The sequence below is a fragment of the Micropterus salmoides genome, unplaced genomic scaffold (genome assembly GCF_014851395.1).
Source record: "Micropterus salmoides isolate LMB-PRFRI ecotype aquatic unplaced genomic scaffold, ASM1485139v1 Ms_hic_scaffold_12, whole genome shotgun sequence".
Lineage (NCBI taxonomy): Eukaryota > Metazoa > Chordata > Actinopteri > Centrarchiformes > Centrarchidae > Micropterus > Micropterus salmoides.
Window position 1 is genome coordinate 14,941,669 of NW_024040263.1, and position 14,712 is coordinate 14,956,380.

At 41.8% G+C, this 14,712-nt stretch overlaps 1 protein-coding gene across 1 annotated transcript; it reads right to left on the reverse strand.

Annotated features, from left to right (window-relative positions):
• Positions 1-2,814: 2,814 nt before the first annotated feature.
• tyrp1b (tyrosinase-related protein 1b) lies at positions 2,815-8,674 on the reverse strand. The gene is made up of 9 exons (XM_038713558.1): positions 8,538-8,674; positions 7,279-7,637; positions 6,879-6,987; positions 5,941-6,154; positions 5,338-5,542; positions 3,895-4,062; positions 3,432-3,611; positions 3,198-3,344; positions 2,815-3,122 (listed from the first exon to the last, which is right to left on the reverse strand). The coding sequence occupies exons 1-9, from the start codon at positions 8,549-8,551 to the stop codon at positions 2,917-2,919; spliced, it is 1,602 nt and encodes a 533-aa protein (XP_038569486.1). The 5' UTR covers positions 8,552-8,674; the 3' UTR covers positions 2,815-2,916.
• Positions 8,675-14,712: the final 6,038 nt, after the last annotated feature.

Here is a 14,712-nt window from a genome sequence, read left to right on the forward strand (position 1 = left end):
CCAGTGAACTGATTTTTTGCCTTGGAGATGTTTTATTGCTGTGGCTATCCTCTTTGTCTCTCCCTCGCTCTTTGTCTTTGTCAAACGTGAATACATATTCAGGATCACTCAGGTTTAATCAAGGTGCCAGGATGAAGTTTATGTCATACAATATATCATGGAATGACAGGGCAGCACTAAATCACAGAGAAGGGACTAGAGTGACAAGATGAGAGGGGAGAAAAAGAGAAAGCTGAAGAAATAAGTCCAAAGTTAGGACAAAGGCGTTTTTTAACCTGTGTCCGAGAAACACCAAGGAAGCGTAAACCGGTGCCATTTTTTTGTAAATGTGCAGAACTTTCACTTTAATTACTGGAGTTACTGGTGACAACTTGACAAACAATACATTTGCACACAAATGTCTCATTTAGGAAATAGGAGGCATCTAGGGAGATCCTGTCTGGAGCCTCCGCATTAATCAAAGCCATCTGTTCACATTGCAAGCTTTATTGAAACCCAGCCATCGCAGTCTGGTTTATCCTTCTCCAGACGAATGATTGCCTTGCCTAAAGGCTGGCATGAAAAGGGCTTTACAATGGAGAAATAGCAAAATGCTTTTTGTGCATTTAACCAGGATGTTTCGAACTAAATAATGGTTCTTCCTTTGTGAGAAATAGAATTCTGCTACCTGTTTGGCTTCTAAAAACAAATCTACGTGTTTCTACATTTTTAGCATTTGAAGTTCAATGGATGTACAGCTCTTGTGGGAGTAGCAGGGGGCAAATGCATTTACATCTGCCTTTCTTCTCTTACATTAAGCAGGAAAACTTGCTGATTTTCACAACCAAGCTCAAATTCCTTCTCCGCCAGACATTTCTTAGGAATATGCCAGCAGGCAATGAGACCTTTTCCACAAAACTGTAATGCATTTTTCTGTGGTTGAGAATAAGATGACTTTCATGAGAGCACGCTTGACATGAAAGGCACTAATGATCCTCTCTCCTGGGAGGGTAGCAGTGGCCAAATGATTGCTCTGTTGTGACTGTCACATCTATCCATGTTAATAAATCCAAAGGATAGAGTCTTTTTGCTGTCAGTGTCACCCGCTGGTACAGAGAGAACAGCCAACTGATGGTGGTTCCAAAAAAAACTCTTCTTCTCCATCCATTCCCATGAGATACTTTTTCAGCTTGCACTGCAAAATGCCTGTCCTAAGTAATTTAGTCCAGTGCTGAGTCTTAAAATCTTGCTTTCTTTAAAGCAAGATAAAAATATCAGGGAGATTCACTGAAGCCACTATATATACAATAGGTCTACAGTAATTACAGTAAATTGTCAATTTAGATGCCACTAGTTCCACATCAATACTGAGTCTAGAGTGCCACATGCAAATGAGCTGGACTGATGGGAAAGTTGGTGCAGAGAAGCACACAAGCCTACATCATGTCATTTATTCAGTAGTGTAGCCTGAAGCGAGAAATAATTAGACACAGTCATGCAGTCATAGCAGAGAAGCACTGCATGACATGCCACATCAGATTGTTGTGAGTTTTAAAACTGCTGTTTTATTAAAACAAGAGTCTGCCTGTCAAGTAATTTCACACTTTTCAATACAGATTATTAAGACTTCTCTCTCCTTAAGGTAAGGCTGTAGCCATGATTTCAGAAATACTGAGGCCATGAGTATACCCAAGAGACCTGAAAATGATCATATCATTTTTGATATTTGTCCCTGTTTGCAACATGGGATTATAAATGCCCAGATCATGGTGCGCATGTGCTCTTGTGCATCATTACGCAGCGGCAGGTGTCGGCATTTTTTGCAAGACTTCGATTCAGAGACTTAAAAAGTTCTTACCTTCCAAATGAAGAGGACAGAACAGGAGTCTGTCGTGCACAGGTCAGAACTCACCATAGGTAATGCCTTTCAATTATAATTTAAATCGGTTTTGGTGAAGTCTTTATATAAATATGTAAAACACAATTTGAGTAGGCCTATGTGGCTCAAATCGCATACATGCCAGAACACACTTCCAATTAACTGTGTCAAGGTTAAGGTGAACACAAGAGTTTGAAACTAAAGTCGCCATTAACGAGTGCGTTGCACTTTCTCCGACCCTGCTCCTCTTCCTACCACTATAACAAATGTTGACAGTGTCGTATTTAATTATGCTTAGTCCTTCTTAAGTTTTAATTTTGGTCTTATTCAGCCCGACATGTGCTATTCCCAACATGCAGCAGAGTTAACTATATGGTTAAGATTGTGAGACCAAAAACAGTACACAACTGTTTTAAATCTTAATTAAATCTTCTCCTCTTGTCGCAGTAATGTCTTATATCCACATGGGGGCGGTGTGTGTGTTGTTATGAAGACACTGCATGATCGGACTCATTGGTGAGGAAGCAACATTAAATCTAAGTGATTTGATTTGCTCGTTAGCCTCAGGCTCCAGACAAGCACATTCGTGCCTGCAGCAAAAGGCATGTAGTATTAAGACCTGTCTGTGGTCTGTTCATACCGTACAGCATATTAGTCACACAGTAATAAGCCTAGACTGAATGCAGAATGAAAGGAATAGGAATACAAACATCACACTTTGTCTGCATGAACATTTTAGCAACTGGGAGCTGAAGAAGGGACACTTTAGGGGAGAAATAGCCCCCTGTCATGGCAACCAATAGCAATTTACCATTCATTATAAGCTGAGCTGCAGCAGGCAGTTTGACCTGTTTGCTGCAGTCTGATCTCCTCTGCTGGATGTGTCACATAAAAGATCTGCCACACTCTGCCAGCCCTACAATTTATAGCAAATACACTGACACAGACACACAGAGTCTGGGTTCAAAACCAGTTCAGCTTTATTAGAAGAAGTAAGGGAATAAAAAAAGCAAAACAATTGCATGAAAATGTTAAGGCCTGTCTAGAAAGGCGTGGATTTAGACAACAGACTGTGATTTGTCCAATCGCCGGTCATCGCCTGAGTAACGCTGGAAAGTCTCTCCCAGCAGTGGCTCCAGGGCCTCAGCTGAGCGGGAAGAGCGGATGCGCATGGCACAGGCAATGACGGCACCCACTATTGCCACCACCAGCACCGCCGCGACAATGGCTATGGTGATGATCTCAGACACGGTGTAGACACGAGCTATGGAGAAAAAGAGGGAGGTGTTCAGGGGTCATTGGTTTTTGTGTGTGTGCATGTGTGTGGGCTGCAACTCACTTGGCCACTGGACCTCATAGGAGTATCCCAGGTTTTCTGGGGCAGAGACAAACATCTCAGCATTGGTAACAGGAGGCCAAAAAGGAACCATGTTGAATCTCCGGTTGTGCCCAATTGGAGCATTCTCCTCAGGATAGACTACATCACCTGCAGGATGAGAAAAAATACATTTGTCCATTCATTCATTCTTCTGAGTGAGTTACGTTTCATCTAGTTTCATCAGTCTGTGTGTACCTGGTTGGTGCCTGCTGAGCCACTCGTCGAAGATCGCATCGGTGAATGTGTGCAGCAGGACAAAGATGGGATCATTGGGCGAAAGGTGAGTCTGCCCTCCCGTCCCGTTGAGGAAGAGGTGGGCCAAGTTATGGAGGCTGCGGATTACTGGGTCGTACATCCCCTGGGGGGCGCTGTAGCCTAGAAAATACAGAACAACAAAGCCATTAAATGAAAGCTCTGATTTACCAAAATTAGGAACAACAAATGCTGTGATGGAGCTAACCATATGTGGCTCTAGTGTGTATGTGTGTGAGTGTGTGTTTCTGGCTTTGTGTTTGTATTCGTGCAGTCACACAGTACTTAAGCAGCTCTGTAGTTTGAGCTGAGCCCAACTGAACCTGAAAATCCCCCTTCAGTTCTTGGGTGGATGTTAAATCTTAAGCGCTGCTTTGATTCTGAGCAGTGACGCATAACTGCGCACCTTCAATGGTGTTCCTGAAGCTCTCGGAGGAGGTGGAGTAATAAGGTGGCGTGTCGAAGGTGTTGAGCTGCAGACAGTCCAAAACATCCTGTGGCTCTGGCAGCCTCTGCACCATGGGCCGGGCCACGTTGCCCGCTGGGTTCCTCCTAATGGGAATGGTCTCTGAGCCTGGGTGATAAGGACAGAACCTGAGGTCAGAGATAATATTATCTAAATCACGTGAAATAAAATTACCTCTGCAATCAGACATCAGACCATTTGAATAGTTACAGTTTTTGGGTTAGGAGGGCACTCAGATTGTAGTTCACACCCAGACCAGTGGTCCCCACAGAAATAGTAAGAAAGATAATTAGAAATGTTGTATTATTTAACTACGTAATTCTATGTGGGAGTCTAGACTAGTTTGATCAGTCTTGAACATGACAGGGTGGCAGTTTTCTTTTTGAATTATTCACTAAAAGTCAACAGTAGTGAGTGGGAGCTCTGTGACTGAACAGAAGATTCCCCCCCCCCTCTTGCACACATGATCTCATTCTTTCTTTTTTTTGGTGTGTGCTTTCTCTCCCACATATACACAAACACACACAAGCACATAAACAGAAGGCTACATAACTGCGTTGTCTGTCTGTTTGAAGATTATTCCCTCAGATCAAAGGAACCAGTAGAGTGCTAGATTCCTGTCTTCAACAAGCACATGCACAAATGAGGCAACCCCCCTAACCCATTTAAAGAGATGTTGCTTGTTGACGCAGGAAATACCAGGCCTGCCATGACTCTCTAAGGGGATTAATGAGACAGTAATGAGGCTCACACGTTGGCCACTCACATGTTCTACCTGTAACCAAAGTCCCTCAGCATGTTTTTATACATATGCAATTGTTCAAAAAAAGACTCCCCTTAATGTGTTTAGTAAAGTGTGGTAAGAGAGCATTGATATATTATTCCACAATACCAGATGCAAAAAGAAATTATGAATTAGGTGTATTTGAAAACTAAAGCAAAGGCAGTTATTTGGGTTTGTAATCTGGTACCAGTGTGGAATGAGATCCGATCCCTGCAAATCAGATCACCAAGTCCAGCCTATTACAGTGTTACAATGAGTAGCCTTATTCTAGTGTAAACCACTTGATCCACTGGGAATTAACACTTAAAAAACTACTGTGTGTTTCTGATGTCTGCGTTTTAACTGTACAGCACTTTGGATGCAGACAGCAACTCAGAAGAAGTTGTTTAGCAGTTTCAAACAAAACTGTAGTAATAGCGAGCAATATCGAATGCAGCACAGCTGTGAGGTATTATTTATAGCAGCTTATGTTCTACATGCTCTCTTTACGAGCTCTTTGCCCTCTTTTCCGATGCAGCTGAGACTACACTGTATATCAACACTGCTGTGTTGCACAGTGCGGGGCAATATATAATGTGTGTTCCTGCGAGTGTCCTTACTGTTGCAGACGGTGCCCAAAGTGTCGTAGTCATCCACACTCTCACAGATGACCCTCCACTGCGAGAAGACAGAGTTGGGGCTGATGGAGCTTATATCGAAGGTGCTCCTGGCTCCCATCAGGTCGTCGGTGCAGATGTCACAGTCGCTGCCTCCGATGGCGAAGTTCCAGTAGGGCAGGGCAAAGGTGGGGTTGCCCAGCATGCGCTGCACACAGTGGATGGAATAAAAGAACAAAGCAGGTGTTTATGGATTAATCAATAGATATATGTGTGTGTAAAAAACATATAGTTTAATGAAACGATGCAGTTCATTTTCCTTCCGTCTTTGCACCTTCAGTCCCTCATTTTTTTCACCATTTCCCACTTTGGTATATTTCTCTTTTACTTCTGTCTGCTCTCCTACCTCCCTGCTCCCACTTTCTCCTGCATGATAGCTTTCCGCTCTGTCTCCATCTCTTCAAATCCCTGCAATCTTTCCTTCCTCCCCTTATTATCCCTTCTCCTGTCCCCACTTTCTTCATCACTCCATCAGCCCAAAAGCCTCCTCTGCTTCCCTTTTTCCTTTTCCACTGCCCACCTCGGTCGCCCTTCCCCCCAGCTCACCTGCATGTCTCTCTCCAGCTGCAGCAGATGAAAACGGTGCCAGGTGACAAAACCTGGGCCCTCGTGGGAGAAGTCTACACCTCCAAAGCTGGTCTGGCCTGGCCCGAGGTACGTTTTACTAACAGAGTAGTAGTGGCTCCAAACAAAGTAGTTGTAAATGGTGATGTTCTCAAATTGCGGGGTGTTGCCATCAGGCCCAAACACCTCCTGGTACCTACAGATGAGGGGAGCAGTGGGGAAAAAAAGAAAAAACTGTTTATCCACTCACTTTTCAATGTCTCCAACATCATATTGGTTGATTTGATCCGTGAGAATATATGGTTTTAGTTGAACTACAAATTGGTAGACAATTTGTGTACACTTCATTTTGTGTATAGCTGCCGAGAGGGACTTGGCTTTAAAAATGGGGCCTGTAGTTAAGATCCTGGGTGAAGCCATTAAAACAGGAGGCATTTTAAAAATAAATGATTAGGACATTAAAAGGGTTCTTCTACCTGCAGCCGAGAATTGCTTCAAAAATTAATTTAATACAATCCTCAGCTGATTTGGAAGGAGGTTATTCACAGATTTATGTACTGTTACTTAGAAGATTATAAATCCCTTTACTCCTGACTAAACTGATAATTTGCTCTTCCACCTGCAGCTTCAACAGAAAGCTGCCATGAGAAGTTTTATGATTTTACTGATAATTTTCAAAACACAGCATGAGTTCACCCAAAGCTGTATTATGGAGCTTTCAACTGCCAGACTCAGCTTGACTGAGCCTGCAGGTCCTTGGGCAAAGCTTGGCTGCCTGTTCTTGATATGAGACCAAAGACTGGCTGAATAAAGACCAGTCTTCCTTTGAAATTACTTCATTAAGTCAGTTAAATATTCTTAGCAATCAAGCCCATACAGAATTATTGAAATAATGTTATATATAATGCTTATGTATGTACCGTCGTGTGCAGATGACCAGGTCAGGGTGGACAGTCCTCTTAGCTTGGTCCAACGCTCTCACAAATGCCTGCCTGTCAGCTGTGCTCATCTGCATGATATTCCTTCTTACTGGGGCGAGGTTAATGGGGTAGAGGAAGACATTAGGGCAGGAAGAGAGAGAGAAAAGGGTGTAGGAGAAACGCAGGGCGAGAGGAGGAAAGAAAAATGTTACATAGTTACATAAAAAATTAACATAGACATTTCCTTTCCCTAACAATAAATGCTGCATTCATTCCCTCGACTGATGTATTTTCCTACGTCTTTGAGGCCCACCGGGATCTTAAATGGTACAGTAGGAGATAGAAATTGAATTTTTAGGTTGCCAAAGCTTAGTTTAGACCGCAGCATCCATTCTCTTACCCACAGAGATCCTCTGATCACAGTTTGCTCCAGTCAGCCCGTGTCTGCATCGGCCACAGTTGTAGCCACTGAAATTCCCATTACACTGGCATGTACGGTTGAAAAATCTCAGCGGCCACCTTTCTCTATCATCGCGCCCAGCGTAAGGGTACTGGGGGCCATGGCGCCGGTTGTCTACTGTGATGGTCACACACTGCCCCCTTCCTGTGCTGGAGCCACACTCATCCCCTGCCGCCCCTGTAGGAGACGGGCAGCACTGGCCACTCCGCAGCCCCTCGGGGGTGACGCACTCCCGGGGGAACTGGGCCAGCGTTAGTGTGGCGCACAGGGTCACCATCAGGACAGACACTCTCCACATGCTACCAAAGTACAGAGAGAAGGAAGGGTGAAAGCAGAGGGAAGATTTTAGGTACATGAGGTGGTTTAGATGGGCAAATAAGTTAAGAATAAAGTAGGTTAGGAATTTCAGAAACACAAAAAAAGAGTAGATACAGTTTACATGGTGAGAATTGTTGTTGTACATCCATCCATCCATCTTTGTTTAAACCACTTATCATGTTCAGGGTTGTTGAGTCCATCCCAGCACACATTTGGTAAGATGAAGACAAAAAATTCAATACACTGCAGACATGCACTTCACACACGCTCAAGAGCAACTCACTCATCTTGTGTTCTCTTGTTAAAGCCAGTTGTTTTAACATTATTCCGAAACTTCAGTTCTTACATGCCCCTGCGGGCAGTACCAGTCACTGTTCATAATTCACAAAGCCATTAGCTTTCAACTCTTACAAGTTCAGAAATGCTTTCAACAATAGAACGGGAAGAGATGAAATGCTTCAACCTTTTTTGGAGTTATATTTGCTTGTCTTTTGAAACTTGTTGATTGAGAATGAATGAAGTGAGTGACCAATAGTTTGGCGGCAGCAATTTTACAACAAAACAGTGATAACAACCACCCAAAAAAGTTACAATTAAAAACAACTTCGGGAAAAAAGTGTTTTACATATCTTTTTCAGAGATACTGTATATTATGAATTAATTAATACATGACTCCACCAATGTGGCTATATGTCGTAGATATATCCTTATCTGAAATAAAAGTTGATTTTCATTCTGTGACTTTGCCAGTAGCTAAATTGTACATTAGTGTCATGTCCACTTTCAGTTTGTAAATGGTGCTGAAGCCATCATTCACACTGTTAAGTTGCATTCTGCATTTCATTATGTGAGAAAGCATCAGTATAATGTGTTTCCCCTACCTCTGACTGTGCATGCTGCTCCTCTCTGTCTGCAGAACTGTCTGCCCCCAAGAGTCGGCCCATTCCCCTCTACTGGCTTAAATAGCTATTGAGCGCATGACCGGACCTTTGTGGAGCTTGTTTAAGCTCACACACACACACACACACAAACAGGAGACACACAGTATACATGGATACACTTCAAGTTCTCTCTCAAGCACTCATTCATTTGCCTTGTGATCATAACCGAAATGACGGCAGTTTGCACGGTCACTGGCAGAAAGTGTTTTTGACAGAAAGCCCTGAGGGGAAACTTCTCCCATGTGTGCTGTGAGGTTGCATTCATCCTTAAGTCCTACTTGCGTAAATTTTGTCACTTTCAGGCAAGTAAAAACATGATAATGGTTTGTTATCTGTGGAGGCAGTCAGGTGTCTGGGGGGAAAAAATGTTGATTCTTTGTGTGCACAAACTAGTAATTTGTTCCATCTAATTACTTGATCTGTGTGCTGTTTTCAAACCATGCCCTAGAATCAAAGAACCCAAGAACGAAAACACAATCAACATTATCATTTTAATTGGTTCTTCTCAAATCACAAATGATGACAAAGGTCCGGAGATTAAAAATCAAATCAAGTTTTAAACTTCATCTCAATACATTTTTTGTAGGCCAGATTTGGACATTTTAATGAGACTATGCAGATCTGGTACTCTATGGTACCGCCAAAGCACTTTGTGTGTGAATAAATTGTACTAATGATAAAATGGGAAAATTGGCCATACCCACTACTCCATTTACATCATGTTCAACAGTTTTGTACAGCATGACTGATCACTCATCAGCATGAACTGGTCAGCATGAAAAACATTTCTTAACAATTTCATTCTAGCCTAAAGAGCTCACAGACATCAAACTAGATTCATAACAAATTTTATCACATTTGCACACACACATACCCACACACACACGCACACACACTCTACCTCACATGAGTATTTTAAAACGTGCTCTTCCTGTTCACTCATTCTCTCAAGTGCGCTTCACCTGTTAATGCACACTCCTACGCATCCATGCATGCCAAGTGTGTTACTGTATCCCTTTCTTTCAATTTACACACTCTCACACAGACAGACATATAGTCATAAACACCAAATACAAATGTGTTACATATACAGTAGTTATTACACTCAGAATCCAAGGCAGTCTGTGTTGGGTTGGTAAGGGTTTAAGAATTTAGGGCAATTGACTGGTGGTCTGGGTAAATTGGGATTGGGTGCCAGGATGGAGAGTGGCTTTAGGGATTTTATTTAGACCCAGTAGGAACAGACAAAACAGTTGAACCCCCTAGAGAATGGAAGTCCTGAGGTCTTGTGAGGAGTCTGGTCCCAGTCCAGTGCTGGCCAACTCCTCTGTGGAGCTGGGCGGGAGGTCAGACATGGATATCGCATGCTCCTCTTCGTGCTGCTCTTTGTTTTGGGCCAGGGTTGAAGCCACATCAGATTGGTCAAGTGCTGCTATCCTGGTAGAGAGGACAGTAGGACAGATGGCAGCCATTGAACAGTTGTAATGGATAAATAAACACAATGGGAAAAGACAGGGCTGTTTGATAGGAATAATCACTGACAGATTTGATACAAAAGAGGATAAAATCTATTTTGCTTGAAATGAAAACAAAAGCTCATTCTGATGGGACACTTAGGGCACCAGTAAAATTCAAACACTACTTAATTTGATGTTTTCATAATGGCTGTTGAACTGCTGTTGAATATGGTTGTGAGCAAATGTGAATATTTTCACTGCAAGGTCTGTTTATTTAATGACTTCCACACCAGATGGAGAAGCTTACAAATTGTGGTGGCAGGACATACACTGAGATGTAATGACACACCCAGATAAAAACAGATCACTTGAAATTACTGCCTGATTGCAGGTGATGGTGTCCTGGATGAAAGAATATCTAAAAGTGCTGCATGTGGTTTAACGTGCCCTAGTTGATTTACCCTCAAGGGTATCCAAACCGCCATCTTAACTGTCATCCCAGATGTATAATGCATGTACACTAAACGGCTGCATCTTACCCAAAATGCATTGTGGTTAGTCATTACATCCTCTGCTGCAGTGCCGCATTGGTGCACAGTAGAATTCTGCTATCTGCCCACCAAAGTACTAGGTTTTCTAGGTCAGGTTGCAGCTGTTTTGTAATATAAATCATTTTGTATAATAAATGTTTTTTGGCGATTTGGACTTTTTTGTTAAATTTACTTGTGGACCTCACTTTTCGTTCTTTTTATTCTCAATTATTAGTCCAACTTAATGGCCAGTACTATTCATTTCAAATCCCACGCTCCCGGTCAGACCGTGCCTTCCTGCTTTCCAAGTGGCTATATGCTACATGATGTTAGTGCTACAAATTACCAATTTCCAAGGAGAAATAAAGGAAGGCCCGTACAACAGCTACTAGAATACAGCATTAGCTGGTCTGCCTCAGGGTTGTAGAATAATAGTCAGAGGCAGTCCCTTCTTGTGATTGCAAACCCACCATTTTGTCATCAATTAAAATATTCTTCTGAATAAAATACTAATTAGTGGTTAAATACTAACCAAATATCTTTGGTTCAATGAAAACCATTTACCTGCTGTACAAAACATAATCACCTTAATGATCAAAATTAATATCTTGTCAGAGAAACAAGATAGTTCACAGTTCATCTACTCTCAGTGGATATGTTAGCCTTGCATCGCAGATACTGGCATGCCTGTATGTACAAGGAGCAACACCCCGTGCCTTGTTGTTGAGATGATACTGCTGCTAAAGATGTAACTTTAAGATACTATTCTAAAAGTGACTTCTGGTGTTTGTTGGCGGTGTTTTAAGTGATTCCCTCTTCCAATGACATCTGGATTGTCACTGCTGCTATAAAGCCTCTTAACAAGGACACATTTCAAGATGACTCTGTCGCCTGTTTAATAATTCAGTGTTTTCAGCTTTGTTATCATCTGTGCTAGGCACGCATCAGATTTATTTTTATGTCTTGCACACTTTCACTTGCACAAGCAACAGACTTGCACTCATAGGATCACATACACGCAACTTCGAGTGTGCCCATGAGTTTTGTTTATATACAGAGACTCTGTCTTTTTTCAAATTTCTTCTCATATCTTCGCTCCATACTTTCACATGGTCAACACCCACCCCACCCCCCCACACACCTTTGGCTTATTATTGATCCAAGCCTGCTAGTCTGATTAGGAAAAATAGTGGCATTACAGGGTAATTCTTTGGGTTTACAGGACTCACACTCTCATGTGACCTAGTGAGCGGTCTCCTGAGCGCATAGCTTATAAAATAGCCAGGAGGGAATCAGCTGAGAAGCACACAACTGGTGGTTCCTATGAACCACAAGTTTTCAGGTCAGTGCACTACTTTTAGTCGGTTGGCAATGGGCAAATCTGACATCCAGCTAGTGTTAGTGACTGATAGTGTTAGGAGACTGATACCGTAGAAGTGTGTTTGGTTGATAGCAGAAAATCTGATTCTAGTTTGGGATTTGAGAGAAAGGATGAGCCTAGCAGAGAGGTACATTCTGAGCTCAGTGAGTTAATGTCAACCTTGAAATGAAACCTTGAAATGGTTTAAATGTGATAAAAGACCAGCATACTGTATTTATAGCTCCCAATAAATCTAACATAACAGTGTTCAGTGAACTTTGTCCTTATGTTCAATCTGTGATGAAGGCTGGTGAAGGCTGACCATGAGATATTTGTCTTTGCTTTAATAAATGTACTAGTGCAGTGCCCTTTCACAGGGACCGATGTAATGCCTCCCAGTGCTTTTTGTTCAAAATGTGCGTCTCTCATTGGTTTCACCTACAGCAGTGGTCGGCAATAGACGTCTTAAATACAATACAATATACAAATTAATTGCAGAAATAAATAAATACTTTGGTAGTGGCTGGTGAGGAAATAGATTTCAGTCATGTCTGCAACAGTTACTCACGTAATCACTTCCTCTTAAGTGCCTACAAAATAAAAGCGCAAGAAAGTTTTTTGCAGCGATGCTTTATTTCGAGTTGAATTGAGAGCTTTTACTTTTCTGTTCTGAAAGACATTCAAAGGAGTCTGTGGCTTTCTTGACACATCTCTTTAAATCCCTTAATGCCAAATGCAGGACTTTCTGCCTGGAGATGCTGGGGAAATTAAAATACTACTCCATAGGTTGATGGATGTGGATTAATCGCTGGTATGTACACACTCGAACACATGCTTTATTGTGAGCATGTGAAACATTTCTTCATAGTTAATTTGTTGTTCACACAAGGCAGGACCGATCACACAGCCGTCCGATTGAAAGGCCTGCGGACTACTGACTGAGCTAACCAGACAACAAAACTTTTATGATGACCCCTTACTTATAGTATTAATAACACTGAAATAACATGACAATGGCGGAGATACTGCTAGATTTTCGGCGCTTCCTTAGAACTTAACGTAAAAGTCTTACCTCTCCATTTCAACACATTCGTTTCTAATATTAAACCTGCGTGATGACAATAACTTCGTATCAACAATTCACTACCACATTAGAGCATATAAGCTCCGTCCCCGTAAAGGTACCCCGCTCTCGCTGTTGCAGAGCAGCATAAACCCCGCCTGCTCGAGCCGCCCCGCTGTGCCACCGCAAGTGTTCCCTGCCGTTGCTGCTGCAGAGCTCGCTCTGTGCTTTTCTCTAGTATATTTATTAATTCTGATTGTGTTGTGTGTTCAAATTGCACCAAACACGACACTGCACTCTCGTGGGTCTGCAGGAACACACCTGCCACGTTCCAAGTCGATTGGATGAACGGTTCCTGACATCGAAATACAAACACACAAACAGACACACATACACACACACCTCTGCAGTAGTGGGTAGAGTTCTGAAAATCTTTACTCAATTACAAGTACGATTATTCTCACAAAAATCACTCAAGTAAAAGTAAAAATTACCATTTGACAAACCTAATCAAATAAAAATATACCAATACCAGTTCAATAAACTACTCAATAGTGTGTGCAGGTCATTTTATAATAAGTCAAGGCTCAAGTTTCTTATTGGAATAATAACAGTTCCATCCGCTGTGCATCATTATCTCTCATTTAGCTTTTACTGTTTAATACAATTATTTAAATTTTTTTAATCTACATGAAGGTATAGATAAGATCAAATATCATACTTGCAATGTGTCAATCATACTTGTGGCCTTTATTTGTTGTTATCTTGATATGTTCATAAAGCCAACCAAGCCACTTGCTTTGGTATTAAGGGAGCTGCATTTGATTTGCTTTCTCCAAAAGCACCCAGTACAACATGATTATTCCTAAAGCATCTATGAACATAATCTTTACAAAATAAAGAATTATTGTGGCAATAACACGGGAGCAGCACACTGTTTAATGAAGTAGGGTAAGTCTAGAGGGAGACTTGTGCAACTTGTGTCCAACAGGACTGTTTAATCCACCCATATTATTCTCTCCCTGGGCTTCGCAAAAATGATTGTTTCCTAAAAAACCGGTAGCCTACTGAGTGAAAGCTAAGCTCAGTTTCAACATGACATTATATTTAATGAGTTCACCATTTAAAAGTAGCTAAAAATAAATTACTGGCCCAAAAATACTCAAGTAAAGGTATGTGAAAAATTACCAATCCTAAAACAAATACCTTTTTTTAATCCTTTCCGTTACTTGTAATGAGTTACTTCCCACCCCTGCCCATCTGTATAAATCTATATAGGCTAGATGTTGGAGAGATTTTATGTGAACATACTGTTGAGTGTCGCCATTGCCTGCAGGAAGTGTGTCATCACTGCAGTCACCTCCTGTAGCTGCCTCTGGTTCAACACACCCCTCCTCACATGACCGCTGTAGGGCACTGCATACACACATGCACACAAACAAACACACAAAATCTCAGAAATTACTGTTGTTGCCCATCTACAAATCAATGTGGTCATGTGGTGAAAAAGGAAACAAACTAGTACAGCTTATTACTGATGAAAGATGATTATCTTTTTGTGAGAGAAATACAGAACCAATGCTGAGCACAGTCTCCTCAAGTCATCATCTATCAGTGTGGAAATGTTAGCTGCAGTTTGGGCAGTATCAAAAGCAATCGTGTACCAGCACTGCTGTAAGTCCCATCTGTGATTATAGCTCTGTTG